General features: G+C 39.7%; 1 protein-coding gene across 4 annotated transcripts in view; it reads left to right on the forward strand.

The window, feature by feature from the left end:
- Nucleotides 1-22,636, forward strand: part of MBP (myelin basic protein) — a 157,555-nt gene that overhangs the window by 68,708 nt on the left and 66,211 nt on the right. For all 4 annotated transcript variants that reach the window (XM_063299025.1, XM_063299026.1, XM_063299023.1 and 1 more), the window contains exon 3: nucleotides 3,403-3,496. In XM_063299025.1, coding sequence (XP_063155095.1) covers nucleotides 3,403-3,496 — 94 coding nt within the window. The remainder of the gene's footprint in view (nucleotides 1-3,402; nucleotides 3,497-22,636) is intronic.

The raw sequence follows: 22,636 nt of genomic DNA on the forward strand, positions 1-22,636 counted from the left end.
CTCTTGACAACCCCCCCGAAATGTGAAAGATGTACAAAGGTTCCTAGGGTTCTGCAATTTTTACAGGAGGTTCATAAAAAAATTTAGTGACAGGGCTAAACTCCTCACACAGCTTTTGAAGAAAGGATCAAAATTCATTTGGGGGGCGAGGGAGCAAGCAGCCTTCCAAGAATTTAAGCAACTCTTTGCATCCCAGCTGCTGTTAAAGCACCCTGATCCCACAAAGCAATTCATAATGCATTCAGATGCTTCCGATATTGCCATTGGGGCAGTGTTATTGCAATATACAAACAAAACCGAGAATACATTGCTTCCTTGTGCCTTTTTTCACGCATGCTCTCACCAGCAGAGAGAAACTATGATGTTTTTAACAAGGAGTTGCTAGTGTCCTAACAGTGAGTATCACACTGAGACGAGGAGTAGTTCTCTAGTGTTTATTACTGCTACATAAACAGAATCCTAACAAACTGAATAAGCGTGGGAAAAACCCAGACATATAAACCCCAAAAGCTAAGGCGGGCCTGATCTGTGTCTCTCTGAATGGCTGCTTAATTCCTCAGTACTAGGCATGCGTTTTCCACCCTGGATGGGAGCCCCTTCCTGCTTGCCATCATTACTCATGACACTAGCAATTAAAGCAGCATTCCAAGAGTGGAGGCACTGGCTAGAAGGTGCAGCCCTTCCTGTGAAAGTTTGCACCAATCACAAGAATTTACAGCTTCTACAAAATGCCAGATCCCTCACCCCACGCCAAATCAGATGGAGCCAGTTTTTCTCCCATTTCAATTTTGTTATTTCTTATGTTCCTGGGGCGCAGAACTGTTTGGCAGATGCCCTGTCTCGATCCATTCAGGCAACCCCCGCTACTCACCAGGAGGTACAGGCTACTGTATTACAACCTCACAACTTTGATCGGTCTATGAGGGGGAACCAGACAGAGATTTTAGCAGCAGGCAGACAAGCAGAGGACCTATTTACAAGAGTCAGAGCTCAGCAGCAACAGGACCCGTATGCCAGGGCCAGGATGGATGACCTCCAGAGCGGCCCGCAAGACACTCCCTCCCCTTAATGTGGAGGCAGGAATCCTCTGGCATAGCGGGCGATTATACATTCCCCCCTCATTGAGGGAAGAAGTACTGAGACTTTGCCATGACCATCAAACGGCAGGCCACGGAGGTGTTTTCAAAACTCTCCATAGAGCTCTGAGAGACTACTGGTGGCCTAAGATGACTGCAGACTTAAAGGGTTACGTTGCTTCTTGTCATACCTGTAGACAAGACAAGCCTCTCCCAGGGAAGCCCACAGGACTCTTGCAACCCCTACTCACCCCCAGTAGGCCTTGGGATACTATCTCCATGGATTTCATCACTGATTTACCCCCGGTCCAAGGGCTGACTTCCATACTAGTGGCGATGGACCTTTTCACTAAAATGGTGCATTTTATTCCTTGCAAGGGCCTCCCATCTGCACAAGCCACAGCGCAGTTGTTCATGGACCATGTTTTTAGGTATAGAGGCATGGTAAATCACTTGGTGGAACCTCAGTTCACTTCCAGGTTCTGGAGGGCCCTTTTCCTGTCATTAGGGGTCCAGATCCACCTATCATCATCGCATCATCCGGCTAGTAACGGGCAAGCTGAGAAAATTAACCAATGGTTACAGCAGTATCTCAGGTGTTACACCACTTATCAGCAAGACAATTGGCCAGCCCTGCTCCCCATGGCAGAATTTACCTATAACAACTCTGTGCAATCCTCTACCAAGATGTCTCCTTTCCAAGCACTCTACGGGGTTAACCCTTGGGTGATTCGTCCTTGGAGGAGTTTTCCTTTGAAGAATTTCCATCGTTGCCCAGTTCCCATGGGAGCTTAGAAGGAGACATGGACTCTTATCAAACTTCTGGAAGGGAGGGGGCTGAAATGGAATGTGAATCTGGAGGGGAGGGTGATGTCATGAGTATTGATGGTGAGCAGGAGGGGGCCTCTATCCAGGGGGGAAAACGCATGCGTAGTACTGAGGAATTAAGCAGCCATTCAAAGAGACACAGATCAGACCCGCCTTGACTTGTGGGGTTTATCTGTCTGGGTTTTCCCACGCTTCTTCAGATTGTTAGGATTTTCTGTCTTATGTAGCAGTAATAAACACTAGAGACCTACTCCTCGTCTCAGTGTGATTCCTGACTGTTAGGACAAAGAGCCTGTGAATAAACATGCATTTGCTCATCATCTTAAAAGCAAAGAAAAAAAATATATTCCCTACATTTTTTTAAATAATTTGATAGCATCAATCATTTAGCTGTGTCCCAGATCACATGGAGATCTGTATTCAAGTTCAAGCAAACATCTTCAGCTGAATCATGAAAATCAGGGAGAGGAAGGAACAGGACCAGCTTTTGCATCCCATTCTTTACCCAAATCAAAGCTGTCCACACATTCTGCTGAATGCCAAAGGAAGACTATTCTCGTTACTTCATGTGGAGTGATGTTATGCAGAGTTTTTCACCTCACACTCACTTGGGATCAAGGATCAAACTTCAAAACAGCTTGAACCTTGATATCCTTCTCAGTAGACAATAAATATTGCCTAAGACAAGGGGGGAAAGCCTCAATGCTCTTCGATTCAGGGTTATCACCTTCACCTGGTGGCAACCAAACCCCCCATCTAATCACAGCACAAACATGTCTGGACAACCTTTTTCTGCCACCTGCCCTTGACATCATCTTCATCTGATCCATAGCCAATACGTGAGGCAGCCTTAAATCATCCTTAGTTATACCAGTGTTAACATAGTATTTTCTCTCTTGCCCTGTCAAATCTAACTTACTTCACTAACTATCCCATTGGTGACATGCTCAGTGAACCCCTAGGGATGGGATCAGTCCAGTTCTTATTAGCCACCAATGTGGGTACACCCCCTGCACTGGACCTTGCCCTCTAGGCCATTTTGCTGTGTTCAGCAGAAAGTCTGTTTCTTTCTAACCAGGCTCACTTTGTACCCATGAGGGCTCTGAGGTAATTCAGCTGAGATACCTAGCTTTGAAAGCGGGAGCAGCCTGACTAACAACTGGAACTAGAGGTGAAGATTCTGATATCACTGTGCAAACCCACAACCCCATCAGCAATTAGACTGGCTACGTTTAAACATGGGTTTAGTAGTTATCATGGGAAAGGAAGACTCTCACTTCACGGTGCAATTCTACTACCCAGCTAGCTGAATCAGCATTAATTGAATTATAATTTGATGTATTTTCATAGCCTTTCCTAGTTTTTGGAATGTGGTTTGAACATGTCAGAAAAGACCAGATAAAGCCATCAGCTGAAAAAGTTTGCACAATCCTGATTTGCTAAACAGCAAACTTTTCTTATGGATATCTTTTAACATCCCTATAATATATCTTTTCAGAATACTGACACAAATGCTCAGGAGGCTGAAAATAAGGATAGCTCCAAAGCAATCCAGTTAACCCAGGAGCCTTCAGAAGACAATGACGTTTTTGGTAAGTCTCCTAGGGAGTTGTTTCACACCTAAAGAAACTCAGTTGGTATAATAAAAGTGAAATCCTGTTGCTGAGTTAAATAAAAATTCTTTGTAGAGAATTACAAAACATGGCAAGCTCACATATTGCAAAGAAAACTCAGTTTAAACAGGAATGGGGAATCTTTTGAGGGCCATACAATGGCAAGGTTATCATATAATATGGGGTTGCTTCATGAATGTGGGCAGGGTGTTCTCTGTTTACTTCTGATTTGGCATGGAAGTTTTTTATTTTATTTTAAACCAAGTTAAGCCAATGATAGACTACCCTACAGCTTTCCATAGGTTTTCTCCCTCAAAATGGAGTGAAACTAAAATACAGCAGTTCATTCTGAGGGTTGTGACAGGCTAGGAAGGGAGATAATTTAAAACTCATTTGCAGACCCCTTCTTCCAAGGGGTTTTATGTAAAATAATAATAACAACAGTCAGCTGAATCTTCTGATACCACCTAGTCTGTCCATCAGGGGAGTTCTTGCTCTTTCTACCAATGACTCCTCCCCTCAGCTATAAGAAAACAGAAATGAAGTACTTTGGTATTCCTACCTTAACAAAACTTGTGCCAATCCTGAAACATAAGGAGTAACTAGGAAATTGCAGTCTTGTTTATTTATCATTTATTTTATTCAATGTGGCGCCACTCAACTCCAGAACAACTCTGGGCAGCTCACAATACAATAAAAAGAATAAAAACAATAGAATAAGAACAAAACCGTCCAAAGCAAGAACTACACTATAAAAGAGGAAAAAGAACAAGAGGGCAAATCTGGCAGACCACACAGAATATATACCCCCAATATTCCAGCAAGTTGCTCCAACCACCCTAGCCCAAGGTATGGGAGAACACATGGGGGAAGTTTTCACAAGAAGTTGACTTGTAAAGCCAACAAAACCAAATTGCTACTGTTGATACAAAAATGAGTTTATTGGGAAAGCTGAAAATAAAGTCTATATAGGGAAAATAAGGGGATACAACTGTCACACAGCTTGGGATTCATGACACATTCATTGCAGAGGGAATGGCTCAAGACAGATCTTTTGGGCCTCCTGCATGGATGTTCCTGGACAGCTTCACTCCCATTCCCATTCCCTCTCTTCTTCCTTCTCCTTCTTCTCTTCATGTATCTTCATTGTTATAAAATGTAGAAAATAATTAAAAGCCAGTCTCTTTTGAAGAGATGAACTGCTGCTTTCCCCAGTCAATGAAAATGTTGTATCTCTAACGTTCTGAGTCTAATCAGGAAATCAGAAATTAGTGGCTAAACTCTAACAACTCTTGAGGGAATTATGAAGGTCATCCCTGGTTTGTATAAATGGAATTAAACAGGAGAAGCTTTTCTGAGAAACAAAAGCTGCTGAATTCTGTTTACTCAGGCCTCCAGCATGGGATCAATTTATTAGATGCTGTAGGGGGTACTGTTATCCAAACTAACAAAAACAAACAAAAAGCAGTAACCGGTGGAAATGATAGGTGGAAAATTGGGACACTTATTTTATATCACAAGATTGGTACTTCTTGACAAAGAGTCTGTCAGCTCTGTTGAAGCTATAAGTTCAACCATTGGATCGTGGAAGTTATGGAAGTTGCAGTATCAGCACAACTGGAATGCACCAGGTTAGGAAAGGTGCCTCGCATAGAGAAGGAGAAGATAGAAGCAGATAAGCCTATTCTGGCAGGTAGTCAGGAATTATTTAGTTCTAGCCTGGGATATATTTTTTAAAAAAAATTTGCTCAAGCTTTCATTTAGGTTTCTGACAAAACCCCAGTCCAAGTATTTTCCTTAATTTTTGGCTATTAATTTGGAAGCAAAATACAATTCTAATTGGGTAAATAAAACAAAGAAGACTAAATATATTCCAAGATATGAGATACAGTTATTATATGAAAATTAGAGAAAACATTAGATGCTATCTAAAGTAAATAAAGGAGGGTTTTTTTTAGGAAGCCACTGAGCTGTGTTGATGAAGAGTAAGTCAGGAATCAGACAGAAGGGGGAGATATACGTTTAATTTTTCTCCAAGATAACTTGTATGTGATCCAGTCACATATACATGTTTAAACTAAAATGACTCCCACACTACTAAAGTTAATGAATTTACTCTGAAATAAATATATACCACTCCACACGAAGTCATTTTGTGGTATCTTGCTGTGTATCTAGACAAATCAGGATATGCTATAACTTTTTAGCACTTTAACATTTATTTGCATGATAACATTTAACACTTGCAGTAATGAAATATAATAACCTACATGGGTTAACAGCCCTTATCTACATGGAAGATTTTCTACTAAAGGAATTTTATCTTGTCTGGGATATCTTTCAGTCTTCAGAAAGACTGCAAATATAGTAGTAAGAGAACCATGTTAGTCTATGGTGGTAAAAAATCAGGGATCTGGTAACACCTTTTCCAACTAACCATTTTTGTTAAAAGACATAAGCTCTTGATTTTTTAGCCCAGAAAGCAAAGGATCACTGCTACATAAGAACTGGGATATTTGACGTGCTATTTTTGAAGGTGGTTTCTTTTCTCATAACTGTTTTCTCAGTTACTACTTTTAGTATGATTTTATCCTGCCTTTCTTTTAGGAGCTATGGGGCAGGGTACAAAATTCTTCCTTTTCCCAATTTATTCTCACAGAAATTATGAGAGGAAGATTTTGCTGAGATAGTGATCAGTTGATTCCACCCAGTATGCCAGTGTTTCCATGCTGGCTGGGGAATTCTGGGAGTTGAAGTCCATATATCTTAAACTTGCCAAGGTTGAGAAACACTGCACTATACCACTAAGTCTCTTAAAGTTATTAAGTTATCCACAGTGTGCTTGAAAGAAAAAACCCATGGCTGTTAATTGAAAAGAAAAAATGCTATTGTTTTTAAGAATTTTGCTGTTATTTTGCTATTCCTCTTCTCTTCCCCTGTTGAAGTTAAGTCAGGCAGCAGGAACATCAGCAGTCTTGATGCTCCACACTGAGCCCAAGGCAAAGGAAGAGATGTCTAAACACTGGATAGTAATTTTTGGTACAGGGAGCAAACTTATATCTCCTTTTGCTAAGAGTGTGGAGATAGCTTTATATATTTATTAAAATCATAAATTCTGTGAATTAAAGTTGAAATGGTGATTCTAATGTCCTTTTGAGTGTTTGTACTTTAGCTTGATGAGATTCTTCCTATCTGATATAAAAAATTATTTCCGCCTCTAGATTAGATTCTGACAGTGGATTTTTCCTGCTAGCACCGACACGGCTGCTTCCTATGAATGACTGTGATCGAGCAATAGAAAATCAATCTTTTTTTTTTCCGCTTCAGGAAGCTCCCTAACACATTAATAATCTATAAAAAACCCAACTTCATGGAAACTATTATGTTTGAAAGATATTGTGGATAGCATATTAGAAGAAATGCTTGAGAGAAATGCTTAAATGATTAAGAATATACCAGGACAGCAGTTTTCCCCCACTTGGCATCTTCCGGATGTGTTCTGACTTTGGAGGAGGCCAGATTAGGGGAAGATATGGCACAGACATTCCTTTCTGAAATGGACTACAGGCAGTGTAACAGAAGACCAAAGTATATTAGGAAAGCATAGAAAGTCTTATTATGTAGAAAATCACACATAAAGTACTCAGAATTGAAGAACATTTTGCAATGCTTTTGTTTCAGCTGTACTTCTTTTCAGCAGTGATAGTGGAATAAGAATCAAGGATCAAAATTCAAAATTCAAAAAGAATACACAAGCTAGTTCTGATGAGCTCTCTACCTACTAGACAACTTTTCTATTATGATGTGGATAACAAAACCATTTCTTAAGATTGGTAACTGAAAATATAAGGAGGGAAAAAAACTTAAATACCCACTGACTATCTTAAAACTTAAATACCCACTGGCTGAATACTACCTGACTATCTGCGATAAGTAGGGCAAGGATTTCTATGACCTAAAAATGTTAGGAATATGCAAGCATTTATGACCTTAAAACCGTTTAAATATGATCAATTAAACCAAAAATATGACTTTTAAAGCAAAAATATGACTTTACAATTTTTATGAGTGAAAGTAGGAGCAATTTCTTTGAACTTTTGTACCCAAAGTGGAACTTCAATGAACATTTTTTCCCATTCAAAATTATCTACATCAGGATAGTTGCTTCAAATCTCTTCAGCCACTCTGTGTAAACCATGTGCAAGGCATGTGATATGGATCATTTTTGGATAAAGAAGTTTAAGTCCCTTGGCTGCTTTAGTCATATATGGAGTGGCATCTGTTACAAAGAAAAGAATATTTCCCCTTTTTATGCCATCAGGCCAGAGTAGTTTCATAGAATTGTCAAAGAGTGGAATTGTTTACTTTTTGTAGAGTTTCACATGTTAGAAGAAATACTTCACCATGCTTGTAACATTTCAGAGTGCCAGTAATAACATTGGCTACATATCTTCCATTTACATCACTTGTTTCATCTATTGAAACCCATATCTTATTGTTGTCAACAGCAGATCTTATCTTTTCTAACACATCTTCATAGCAGGCAGAGATGTAATTTTTCCTTACAGTTGATTCATTTGGAATCGGGTGACTGGTGTACTTCTCCAAAAAATGCCTGAGGCTACCACTACCTAATCTCCTTAAGGGAATATTTGAAGTAACTATCATTGTATGGAGATCCTTACAAAATTCTTACTGGATATTTTATGAACCTGCAGTTGAAGAAGCTCTCTCGAAAGGGAGACATTGCCTGTTCTCAGTGAAGGTAAATCTTGCTAAACAACTCTTGTGTTTCGTGGTGTCACAATGTTGTTGAATATTAACATGCTTTTGGGCCAATACCTTAACTTCACACAATTTACAAAACAAAATATCACCATTGCTGCTGAAAATCTGCTCCCCAAATTCTTGAACAAGATGCTGTAATTTCATACTCACTGAACATCTACTTTTAGGCATGTTGAAATCAGATTTCAGCTCTCACGTGACTCCACCACCTCGAACACCCACACACCTGAGTTGGGGAGCAAATGAGAAAAAGAAAAAAAGATAGACAAATTCTTTTTTTCAGGCCTGATCAGGGGAGAAGCCTCTGCCTGCTGAAGTCATTTTAACAAAGGTTGTTCTCCCTCTCTTACACACACACACACACACAGAGCCCTGAGTTGGGGAGCAAATAAGGGGAAAAAAGGCAAATTCTCATCTTTTTTTCAGGCCTGAGAAGCCTTTGCTCCCACCTCTCTCTGTCTCTCTCGCACACACACACACACCTCCCTGAGTTGCGGAGCAAATAAGAAGAAAAAAAAACAGGCAAATTCTCACTTTCTTTGCTGGCTTGAACTTGCTGGCTTATCAGGAGGGTTGCCAATGACCAAAATATGACTAAAATATGACATTTGTTACAAAATTAAGCAGAAATATGACATAACACCTTTAAAAACTCAAAATATGAATTTTCAGGCAAAATGAAAAGCATCTAATTCTCACCAGATTACTCTAAAACATGTTTTAACTTACTTATAAATTCAAATAAAAGTTCCATAAAAAATACGACATGTCATAGAAATCCTCGCCCTAGTGATAAACAACAAAGAGGAGAAAGCAGACTTTTCTATTTTCATCCCTTCAGATACATTGTTCATGGATATTTTGCATGATTATGTATGGGCAGCAAGCCTAGTAAATGTAATGAATGCCTATTCTAAAACACTATCAGACTCATGAGCAGGAATTCAAAGATATCTGATTTATTAAAGAATAGTATGCAGGATCACAGAGAAAGCTGAGAATGATAAAAGTGCGCCAAATGCAAACTAAAAACCCTCAGTGCAAATGAGATCCCTCCCCCCATAGAATCTTCCCAAGTTCACAATCCTAGGTGCTCCTAACGGCTTCTGATGGTCTGCGGGAAAAGTCCTTGAACAGAGAACATAACCCAAACACATTCCATTGTAATGAATACAGATACAGAGCTTGGTACAAGGTTTCACAGCAGCTCCCTCCCAAACAGAAATGCGCGTCAGCGCCATTGCATGTGAAACGTTACGATGTATACTGTACATTGAAACAGTGAACATGACAGTAAAGATGAAAAAGGAATACCAATTTTTTAACTGTGTTCTCGCTACTGCCAAGCATTTGGTGGTAAAAAAAAAAATCTTGTCATCCTTATTTTCTATCACCAAGTCTATTTATTGCCAATCAAGGCATTATTAAGAACATAAAGACAGATTAGACTGTTTTTGGTTTTGCTTTTTTTTTCAGATAAGTTAGTTTGTACTGTTGACAGTAATCTTTCTGAAGCCATACAAATGTTACCAACTATTTTACAAAAAGGATTATTTTATAAACATTGGAAAGACTTTTAATACAGGGAGATCCTACTTGCTTTGGCCTATTCTATTTTCCCCAATTTATTAATTTATTTATTTATCCTTCAAATTTTGCCATCGCCCATCTCCCCCGAGAAGAGGGACTCTGGGCGATTTACAATAAAACCAACATTAAAACAATAAATATACAAAAATATAAATACAAATTCCCAAATATAAATATAAATATAAAATCCAAGTGGCCATTAAAGATCTAATTCAGTGAGAAGAGCTCTAAGGCGCCATCCGCCCCCAAGGATAACTACTCCCCACCCCAGGCGAGACGGCAGAGCCAAGTCATCAGGTTCTTCCAGAAGGTCAGGAGCAAAGGGGCTTGCCTCAGCTCTGGGGGCAGCATGTTCCGGAGGGCAGGAGCCACTGCAGAGAAGGCCCACTTCCTGGACCCCACCAATTGAAATTCTCTTACAGACAGGGTCTGTAACATGCCCTCTCTGCATGATCAGGTGGGACAGGTCAAGGTATAAACTGAATGATTAATGTATTTTAAGAATGAATGAAGCCCACAGATTAAGGCAAAGGTTCAAATGCTTCATCTCCTGCTGTTACAACACTTCACATACAGAAAGGACATTTTTATTATTTATTTATTTATTATTCACATTTCTATCACCACCCATCTCCCCCTAAAAGGGGGACTCTGGGCGGTTTACAATAAAATTCACCTTAAAACGTAACATCATAAAATCACCAATATTAAAATAATAAAAATATAAATATAAAATCCAAGTGGGAGATTTCCATTCTGTTGGGAGAACTCTACATCACCAGCCACCCCCAGGAAGAGCTATTGCCCTTCCCATCCCAGGCGAGGTGGCAAAACCAGGTCTTCAAGCCCCTCCAGAAGGTCGGGAGCGAAGGGGCCTGCCTCACCTCGTGGGGTAGAATGTTCCACAGGGCGGGCGCCGCTGCAGAGAAGGCCCGCCTCCTGGACCCCGCCAGATGAAATTCTCTTACAGACGGGGTCCGCAACATGCCCTCTCTGCATGATCGGGTGGGGCAGGTTGATGTTATAGGGATGAGATGGTCCCTCAGGTAGCCTGGACCCATGCCCTGTAGGGCTTTAAAGGTGATAACCAACACCTTGAATTGGACCCGGAAGCAAACTGACACCCAATGCAGCTCACACAGTAGAGGTGTTACATGTGCTGATCTTGGAGCACTCATCACTGTTCGCACAGCCACATTTTGGACTAACTGAAGCTTCCGGATACTCTTCAAGGGTAGCCCCATGTAAAGCGCATTGCAGTAGTCTATATGGGAGATGACCAGGGCACGAGTGACTGTCCAGAGGGCATCTCAATCCAGGAAAGGGCATAACTGGCACACAACCTGAAGTTGTGCAAAGGCCCTCCTAGCCACGACTGCCACCTGCTCTTCAAGCAGGAGTTGTGAGTCCAGGAGGACCCCCAAGTTATGCACGGGTTCTGAATGGGGCAGTGCAACCCCATCCAGAACTAAAGATGACAACTTCCCGGATACTGAGGAGCCATCAATCCATAGCCGCTCCGTCTTACCAGGGTTCAGCTGAAGCCTGTTGCTCTGCATCAAGGCCCCCACAGCCCCCAGGCACTGAGAAAGGGCATTGACCGCATCACTTACTTCACCTGGGATGGAGATATATATCTGAGTATCATCAGCATACTGATGGTACCTCATCCCATGGTGACGGATGACCTCATCCAGCGGTTTCATGTAGATGTTAAATAGGAGAGGGGAGAGAACCGAACCCTGCTGCACCCCGCAAAGCAGGGGTCAAGGGTCGGATCTCTCATCTCCTATCACCACTGACTGGGACCGGCCCTGGAGGAAGGAGGTGAACCAGCGCAGAACCACGCCGCCCACCCTCAGCTCCCTGAGTCGTCCCAGAAGAATACAATGGTTGATGGTATCGAAAGCCGCTGAGAGACCAAGGAGAGCGAGGATGGATGCACTGCCTCCATCCCACTCCCGCCAGAGATCATCCATAAGTGCAACCAATGCAGTCTCTTTGGTCTTTTGCCAAGCTCTACCCAATAAAGGACAACATATGTGAACAGTGTGCTTGCAAAGGTTTGCTGATGCTTCTTTGTTCCTCTTTTAGCATTCAGACAGAGGAACAAACCATAGTGTATAATCATTATGCAAATTATTTATTTATTTATCTTCTATCCCGCCTTTATTATTTTTATAAATAACTCAAAGCTACGAACATACCTAATACTCCTTCCTCCTCCTATTTTCCCCACAACAACAACCCTGGAGGTGAGATGGGCTGAGAGAAAGTGACTAGCTCAAGGTCACCCAGCCGGTTTTCGTGCCTAAGGTGGGACTAGAACTCACAGTCTCCTGGTTTCTAGCATGGTGCCTTAACCACTAGACCAACTTTTCATTATAATTGTTCTGAATTGGGAGTTGGGGTCAGTTGCTTCCAAGCAAGCCAGGATCAGAAGCCAACTTAATTATAAAATCTATGTTATGGTAGAAGAATTCTATATGAATACAGATGAAAAGTGGGAGAGGTGAATGAAGTCTATCACCAGGGCCTCTTTTCTGGTGAGACAAGTATCACTCATTAAGAGAATGAATTAGACACTGGATGTCAAAATAGCAACCTACTTAATCCATCTTAATATGCTGCAAAATAAAGCATATATAAATTTGAAAGATTTTGGAATTAATTATAAAGAATACTTCCTGTGGGAATATGCTTTTGTTTTGAATTCTTAAAAAAAACCATAATAAGATTTTCAAAATTGGACCCGAGAAGAAACTAAAAGGAACTAAAAATTACAATTAAAGGAGTCATTAGTAACTCACTCAAATTTGACTTAATAATATAGAATGAAGCAAAATATTTTAATATTGGACATATTAAAGGATATTTTTGAACAATGGGCCCAGAAGTTAATTTTAGGAGTGTCTGCCTCTATAGATAGACTGTGTTTAAAAGTTGGTATGGAAGACGAACAAGTATTACCTGACATGGTTGAGACTGATTTGTAGATGGATTTAAAAATGACAGGCTACAAGAATGATATGGAAGAAGATGCTATACTGGACATACCAAAAAAATTGGCTGACATCTTAATAATGAAAAGGAATACAAATAACAAAACAAGAATGTAACCTGGGTAATTTTCCTATATTGGATTTACAAAAGAGGCTTGTTAAAGAAGAATTTTGTGAGAAGGGACAAAGAAAAAATGAAAAGAAATCAAATTCTAGGACATTATTTGAATGGACTAAGATCAAGACTGTTAAAAGTAAAAGAAAGGAATGTAAAGTTGGTTTATTTGATCAAGGTTAAAATAGATATGTTGTTATCTCTGGTAACCCTTAATGGGCTTTTGCTGACAGCAGGACTGAAATGAAAAGGCTTTAAGGATTTGTTTATAGATGAGAGATGGGATATGGGATATATTTGCTGTATTTTAAGAGAAGGTGATAAATTACTAAAATTGTTTATACTTGTGATGAGGGGGGAAGTCACTTCTTTATATCCTTTATATCCTTTTCTTTTTCTTTACTATATTCTTATTTTTTTTCTTTTTTTCTTTCTATTTTTTTTCTTTTCTGCACTTGCTTTTTTTCATTCTTTGCTTTTTTTAGTTTGTATTGTTATCTTTTTAATTTTAATTTTTAATATAATTACTGTAAAAGAAATAATGCATATACTGTATATAATATAAGCATTGGGGAGAAATGTAGAGAAATCATTCTTCTGCAGGGTGCTTTTGCTCAGTGACTAAAATATTTAGGGGACAAGAGTTATCGTGCATGTCCATACCACATATGTGTATTCCAACAACAGTTGCTGACAGAGTGGAACATTATCACAATGTTAAAAATTAATCATCAATTAAAAATCTAAATTACATCTCAGACTTGTTAGCTGCATGGGCTTGCTTCTTGCACAGTAGACAAAAGCAACAGTTTATATGCAGAGAAATACCATATTGCAGTCAAATAGACCAAAAATCAAAGCCAAGCAACATATCAAACCTTCACTGCAAACAAATAAAATGTAGGTTGACATTAGCAAGCTACCCAGGTAGATGGATAGAGGAAAACGAGTGGAAGAGATAACAGTTATCTGCATGCTGCACACTTTATTTATATATCTAATTGTGCTAAATATTTATATGGCCGCCCATTTTAAGCAACTCTGGGTGGCTCACAAAATCAATAAAACCAGTAACTATAGAACCATCCTAAAACAGTAAAACAATAAAAGAAAAACCCTGCACATTAATTGGGATGCCCTGCAGCAAGCTCCAGTTGCCCTCATTCCATGCTTTCTATCTATACAATCCTATCCCAGTGCCTCGGTAAAAAGCCAGGTCTTAACGGCTTCCAAATGGCTAAAAGGGTGGGCATCTGCCGAATCACCGGGAGGACCGTGTTCCACAAGGTCGGGGCAGCCATGGAAAAGGCACACTTCTGAGGTGCCACTAGATGGCAAGATTTCAGGGAGGGGACCTAGGATACAGAACTAGGAACGTGTAGGCAGATATTCTTAGGGAGAGGCGGTCCTGCAAATAACCAGGTCCCATGCCATGTAGGGCTTTAAAGGTGATAACCAGCCCCTTGAATTGCATCCGGAAGGAAACTGGCAACCAGTGCAGCAATAAAGGTGTAGCATGGATGAACCTTTGAGCACCCAAAACTGTGTGCGCCACTGCATTCTGGACCAGTTGTAACTTCCGAGTGGTCTTCAAGGACAGTCCCATGTAAAGCACACTGCAATAGTCCAACCAGGAAGTGACTTAAGGTGTGAGGGACCATGAGCAAGAGCTCCTGGTCCAGGAAAGGGTTTAATTGGTGTATAGAACGAATCTGTGCAAAGGGCCCCCAACCCTAACCCCCTAGTGCCATCCCAGTCCTCTACCTCAACACTATACATTAGACCTACCTGACTTAACTGAAGTGTTCCTAGTTTTATATTCTGTGCTTTTTACAAGACACTGATTTTTCCATGCCACAGCTTTTTGTAAATTTATATAGATTAAAAGTAAAAAAGCAAGCATCACGACACCAGTGGAGAAAAATAAATAGAGGTTCTTTATGTAGTATTAGTAAATGTGATTTTTGAACGATATCAATGCACGTTCAGTGCATTATGTGGCAATGATCAACCAGATGAGGCAACTGAGCACAAATAAAAGGGAGTGAGAACAAGTCAGTGTACCTGGCTAGCCTAATTGGCAAGCTTAGTGGATGTGCTGTGCAATGGATGCTGGAAGTGAGGTTATTGCAGTTCATGGTGATCTACTTGCTGGGCAGCTTCTATTGTCAATTAGAAACATAATTGTTCCTTGAGAACAAGCCGCAGCATTAATGCCAAGTGGTGACAGACTCATGCAAAGCTCATTCTGGTTGGAGAGCAGAGAGTGGCTGTTGCCAGATTGTGTCATGATCACAGGACAATCCTTCCCTGTTTTTATTCATTTTCAGGATTTTAATGGTACTATTGCACACATTGTCTAAATATATAATAATTGTTATGCACAATACAGTAGAGTTGAATATATTTACTTGGGAGAAAGTCCAATTGAATTCATTGAAATAATTGTACATCTAACGATTTAGCTTTGGTTGTACAGTGCTTATTCATTCTACTCTTATTCCTGGTACTAGTAATATTTCTTTTTACAAAACATACAACTTGGAGAGCAAAAAAATTGTTACAAAATTCACAGTGTATGGGTGATCAAGAGGTGGTATATTAGTTCATTAAAAAGTAAATATTAATTTATTTTTATTTATTTATCTATTTATCAAATTTGTCACCGCCTATCTCCTCCGAACAGAGGGACTCTTGGCGGTTTACAGCATAAAACAATAACTATACAATAAAATTCCAATATAAAATATAGACTAAACAATTTTAAAAACTACCAAATATAATAAAATCCTGATGGCTATGGTCTCATTCAATCCTTGCGTAGGAGGGGCACTTCAAGGCACTAGCCAACTCCAAGTATGATTATTCTCCTCCCTGCCCCGAGCCCGATGGCAGAGCCAGGTCTTTAATTCCCTCCGGAAGGCTAGGAGCGATGGGGCTAATCTCACCTCTGGGGGCAAGATGTTCCAAAGGGCGGGTGCCACTGCAGAGAAGGCCCGCCTCCTAGACCCTGCCAGATGGAATTCTCTTGCAGACGGGGTCCGCAGCATGCCCTCTCTGCATGACCAGGTGGGACAAGCTGATGAAGCGGGGAAGAAGCAGTCCCTCAGGTACCCTGGTCCCATGCCATGTAGGGCTTTAAAGGTGATAACTAACACCTTGAATTGGACCCGGAAGCAAACTGGTATCCAGCGCAGCTCACGAAGCAAAGGTGTTATATGCGCCCTTCTAGGGGCACCAAAAATAGCCCATGCGGCCGCATTCTGGACCAGCTGAAGCTTCTGGATACTCTTCAAGGGTAGCCCAATGTAGAGTGCATTGCAGTAGTCTATATGGGAGATAACAAGGGCATGAGTGACTGTCCGAAGGGCTTCCCGATCCAGGAAAGGGCGTAACTGGTGCACAACACGCAGCTGTGCAAAGGCCCTTCTGGCCACGGCTGCCACCTGCTCTTCAAGCAGGAGCCATGAGTCCACAAGGACCCCCAAGTTACGCACCGGGTCTGTCTGGGACAGTGCAACCCCATTTGTAAATTTATAATTTTTTTGTGTGTACAAAAAAGTATATGGGAACCTTTCATTCTTCTCATAGCTTGGAATTTAATGTTTTCTTCCATAAATTGAAGAAACTTCTGTTGAGAGAAAGAGCTCTGGCCATAGAAGGACTTCTTCCAAATATTAATTTTTAATTAAAACTTAATATTCAAGGAATGTACTGTATATAGCTCTTAAGATAAATTATCTGAAAGAAATAAATTGAAGGAATGCTTTTCCATTTTTGCCACCTGAAAAGCCTCTTTAGGAGGTCAGGAACCACTCCTGATTAATGTAGGAATAGGAAATTGAATAATAGGAAACAGAATTTATCCTTTTAACATCTGTAAGTTGCAGAATCCAAACCATCCTGTTCTCCTATCACATTGGTTTAACACCTCATCCCAATCTTCCAAAAAGGCTTTCAGGATCCAGGTATGTCTTTTCTTATTTTCTTATTTATACTATAACTTCCTCAATGATTTATGGAAACATCCAGATTTTTCACTCCAATTTATTAAGTTCATCTGACTCTTATTAAGTCCAGTGCCGTTACGGAGTCCATGGAGTTCATTCTACCAAGTTCGTTTTTTAACCAGGATTTTCTAATTTGGGATTTGTTATATACATAGTTTTCAGTGTAATGCTTCCTGTCCCACTCCAGCTAACAATATGCACCTATACATAGGCATAAAAACAAAACAAAACAAAAACCCTTTTCACTGGATCCAAGACAGATGGAATTAAGCTTATTCCTGTGGCTGATATGAGCAAGGACACTAAATAAAGGAGAAAACATTCTCATACAGTTTGGATCCTACCTGCTGTCACAGAGATCTTAAATAATTAGTTACACAAACTTGGGATCCTTTACACTTGATCCTTAATTATAAGGATTCCAACTGAGGAGGAGGAGGGCACTGCAGCAGAATGAATTTTAGGCGTTTTACCCAGGCTACAGGGAGCATCTGTTAATAAGAACAAAGAAAGTTGTCTAGCTTGTGTGTCTAGCTTGTACTCTTCTCAAGTAGGAAATGTCTTCACTGTGCTGTAATTTGTGCAACTGTACATTCAGGGCAAGACTCAGCATGCTGAACATCCAGGGCTTCACTTAGTATGTTGAACAGCTCTCAGATGCAGCTGGTTTGTCTTAGCACATTTTGAAGAACATCGTCTAAACAGAGAAGTACATATGACCATTAAATCCAGAGATAGGAATATTAATCCTGACTCAATTGTATTAATGGTGAATGCATCTAAGTTCCCTCTGCACCACTGATATATATGATTATTTTCCAGTCATTTTATTAACAGGGCTGTTTATAATTAAAACGTAGATGATTTATACATTCTGAAATCTCTTGTTTCTCCCAAAAAGAAATCCTCACGTAGCATCACAGATCCTGTTGCCTATAAACAGGAAGGACAAAGCAAGCTGTGGTTTAAAAGGCTTTCCTATCAGCCAAGAACATGCTGTTAGATATAAAAATAATGAAACCCCGGACCAGAGATCTCTGAAAAGGCACCTACTTTATTTGAGCGGTTTGCAAAGCGCGGTGGGCACCTCGACCAGGCTACGCAGAGTCTGATCGAAAGGAGAGATGCCACACCCGAAATTACAAATACACACTTTCTTATACCTTTCCCTGTCCAGCCCTCCCCCCCCCCTTTCTGGCCTGTTTCCCCATTGGCTGGGTACTCTCAGACGCACAATCTTCCGACCGCCTCATCCCCTGGACCCCTCTATCTTGTCTTGCTTACGCTTGTAAAAGCCTCATTTTGAAACATTTTAAACATTCCAAGGTTTTCACACATTGAAATCTTTATAGGCCAATATCTCATATGGTGACATTTACTCTATCTCCTTGTTTAGCACATCCTGGAGGAGCCTCCGTTTGATGTTGTTCTTATCACACATCTGGCATATGTCTCGTCTGTTGGTCAGTGTTAGGCTACAAGACATCTGAAGGCTAAGCTTTTAATTACTTAGAGTTAGAGGCCCATTGCTTCCCTTTGTTTCTTTTGGAAGCGTTCCAAGTTGTTACCTTATTTGTAAGCATGCCAATCTCCACCTCATCATTCCAAGGCTTTTACACATTTAAATCTTTACCTGTGTTAGTTCTTATCATTTGATGAGTTTTCCCCACGATCTCCTTTGTGTTGGTTTAAGTATGTAACATTGTGTGGCTCACTAGCTTAAACTTATTTACACATATTGCTTCCCCTTTTGCCCCTTTGCTATTAGCTAATATTAGTATTTACACCTTAAAATCTCCCCCAACCACGATCTATATGATATTGCCTTATATGGCTATATATATATAGATCTTCCTTATTTCTTTACAAATTGTATTTTTCCATATCTTACAATGCTTAAGGTTTAACAGTAATAATTTGATACAGCAGGATCCCCAAGTTACAGCTAAGGATCCCAGGGGTCACAAGCAACTTAGAAAATTTATTTAGAAAATGTGATCAGCCTTGCATAGACATTGGGAGCACAATCAAAACTTGTTTCAGGTTTTATTGTTCTCTTTGCCTGTGCAAACCACAGCGGCAATGGTAGTACTGTAAAGTTTTAAGATCTACTGTGATATATTGATCAATGTTTAATTATAAAATGTAAGTGGTATATTTATCTCTTGCTCAATCATAACCTCAGTGAAATCAGTTTTATTCATGCAGGGGAGGAGTATTACACAAATTCTTTTAGGATACACTAGAGGTTTATACTGCGACTTCTGTTTCCTATTCACATCCTGAAGATGCATATAATCAACCAGGAAATGGCAACTTTATAGAAAGTATCTGATTCCAAAGATGGTGGTGAAATAGAGCTTCTTACAAAAAAAAAAAATTCAGCAGGTTATTGGCAGTGCAAAGCAGCTGAAGACTGTTTGGGTTGGTACAGCCTTTTATTATTTTCAGAGAATGGATATTTCTTGGTTTAACCTCTCTTTGGCAGAGGAATTTTGAACCCAGATGCAGACTATACCTTGTACAGTTCCATTTTAAGAAAAAGGTGCATTTTCTGAGAAAATACTCCAAAAAGCACTACAAGTATTTCTCTGAGTCTCTAGGTTGTGTGAAAATATTGCCATTGTAGTTAAAACAGTGGGTGGCCATTTGTATAGAAAGTGGTGAATGACTGGCCAAGCAGGATTCTTGCCTTTCCAGTACAAATATATCTATGGAGAAGACTAATTTAAAATAATATCTATGCTTATTAACAAGCCATTGCATCTAGTATGCATCTCTTTAAGGGTTTTTTAGGAGGCATATTGTGAAGATTGAGAAGATGACCAGCAGCAAGGTAGATAGACTCAGTTACAGTGGCAATGAGTACACAGTTGAAAGACCTGAGAGACCAGGTTGAAGATAGATCATTTTGGAGAAAATCTATCTACGTGGTCGCTAGGAGTCAAAAACAACTTGATGGCACATAATCAATCAATCAATATTGTAAAAATTAGTTCCAGGTTGTTGTTGGGGTCTTTTTTTATTATTTGTTTGTTTTAATGAAATGATAGAAAAGAGAAGTGAAAAGAACTAGTATTTGCAGCTTCATTCACTGGCACTTGTGTAGAAATACCCTGGTGGTGACAAGACGGCAGTCCCTTGCAAATCCCTGTGGATCCTTGATAATACTCTTCTTTATTTCAAGAGCATTCAGATCAGTCCCTGGCTCTAGTCCCTTCTTGATGCTGTTCTTGTCTTTTTTATAACTCCAATGAAATGCTTCATTTATCAGGATTTTCTGAATGAGCAGCTGAACAGGGTATATAAATACCCTCTATAATAAGAAAGCTCAAATATTGGTCCCAAATATTGGTTCAGTTTTGGGATACAAGCATTTTCTTTTGGCATTTTTTCTTGGCTTGGAGCAGCATTTTCCAACCATTTTATAGGGATAGCTTGTTTCAAGTATAAGTTTAATGTTGTAAATTATAATTAGGCAAATTTGTTTGCTTGCTGAGTTTGCAGACAGTTTTGGGAAGCTTTACAAATCTAAAGCAACAATAATTAGAAAAGAACTCCAGCCATAAAAACAGCTTCCAAAGCGATTACCAATGAAAGCAACTTAAGAAATGTATTTTTCATTATCAGTTACAATTGCCATGTTTTGACTGTGAAACTGATTATAACGATTTCTTGAAAACTTCAAGTTCTTAAAGGAGGCTTGCCAATCTCTAAGCATCTCCATACGTCTCAACTGTGCTTGGTACAATTAGCACATAACAATTTAGTTATTTATTATTTCAAAATAATACACTTCTCATGTAGGCATTTCATGGATTTATTTTTTTTTAGTATTGTGGCTCTCCAAATAGTAATTTTTAAGCTGACAGAATTAAAATAAATGGGGAGTGATCACATTGCTTTTATTGAATTTAATTTTTAAGTGGAATTTTAAATTTTTTCACTTGTTGGAGTGCAGATTTTGACACTGAACTCTAACCCCGAGTGTTGTCCTTGGCATGAAAAAATGGTATATCCTTAAAGAGCTTTTTCAGTTGAAAGGAAAAAGGGAAGGACAGGATGTAGACTACAACTTCTGGAATTCTTCCCTCTGGGATGCATAATTAGGAGAGAGGTAGATTGAGACTGAAAGAGTCAGTAGCATTCTGAGCCACTGCCTCTCCCGAAGAGAATTATTTTATTTTTCTGGATTTGGGTTCTCTGCATCCCCAGACCTAGTCCTTTGTCAGACTTGAACCAATTAATTCTGAGGATGGACTAGTCCGGAATGCCTTTACAGAATTTGTTTCCAAAATTCCATTGGATTGAAAAGGATAACAAAAGCCTGCAGAAGAGGGCATTTTGATTTTTTCCCCAAGCCCTTGACCAGCAGTGGCCATAGAAGGCACCTTTATTTTCTTCTGTGTAAGTGTAATGAAGTAACTATTTTGTGTGTGAGTTTACTTTCTCCTTGTACTGTAGGTTTGTTTGCAAATGAACACTGTCAAGCATAGGATGGGTTGCATCTACTCTACTCTTGGTCACATGTCCAGGGGAAAAGAAGGAGGGGGGCCTAGAATGAAATGGTCAGCAATAGGGATGCATTGGGGGAATTTTTTCTGGAATGTTGGTCTCTTGCAGCCTCAAGCTGAATCCAGACGATTTTCAAACCTATATGCTGGTTTTTCCATGATATCAGATCTGGTCTTGTTCTGTTCTGTTTCCAGGGTGTTAACCTGCTGACTGACAGACAGAGTTTATGTAATTTCTTTTCAATATTCCATTGGGTTAGAAAGAATGAAAAATATTTGTGAGACAGGGCATATCAATTTAAAGAATGTTTTTTTCAGATGCAACAAGATTAAAAAACCCAGCAAAAAATGTTTCTTGCAAATGCAGTTTTTAGATCAGCAGCATCCCCAGGTTCCTATTGCATACATCAGAATGATGAAAGCAGTATCACACTTCAAGCTTTGCCCTTTGGGGTATGTGTGTGACATCACAGTGCATGTAGAAGAGGGTGGGGCTTTCATGCAAAGCTGCTTGTACCCCTCTGATGCCCCTTGTCTCCCCCATGAATGTTGCTGATTCATATAGTTACAAAATCTCAAGAGGTAAGGAACCTGTAGCCCTCCAGATTCTGCTGAACTCCCACTTCCCGTATTGGTAGAGCTGAGGGGTGCTAAAAGCTGTGGTTGAGCAACATTTGCCGGAACTGCTTTACATCTTTAGAAATGAAGGTTTGGGTTAGACCGTAACTGAGGTGGATGTTGTATCCAGCAGAACAAAACTGATTCACAGCACTGTCATTAGCAGGAAATACCATTGTGCTTGATGTGGTTTATCCACTAGTTAAGTAGAAAAGTTACAGAACTGTATAGTAGCTTATGTTATAAAGTTTACCATTATAGTATTTCATTTCATTTTATTGATTAGTCGAATTGACCTTATCAATACAGCAAGATAAAATTAAAACATAAACAAAGCATAATCAAATAAGAAGGGATACACTAATAAAACAAAATACATATATATGTGATCACAGTACAAGGAGGCAGTAATCAGATGAGAGAGTCGCCTTTACAGGGTACCCCAATTTGTTCAATATATTGGGATCTTAAAGCCCCAGCCT

The sequence above is a fragment of the Candoia aspera genome, chromosome 3 (assembly GCF_035149785.1).
Source record: "Candoia aspera isolate rCanAsp1 chromosome 3, rCanAsp1.hap2, whole genome shotgun sequence".
Lineage (NCBI taxonomy): Eukaryota > Metazoa > Chordata > Lepidosauria > Squamata > Boidae > Candoia > Candoia aspera.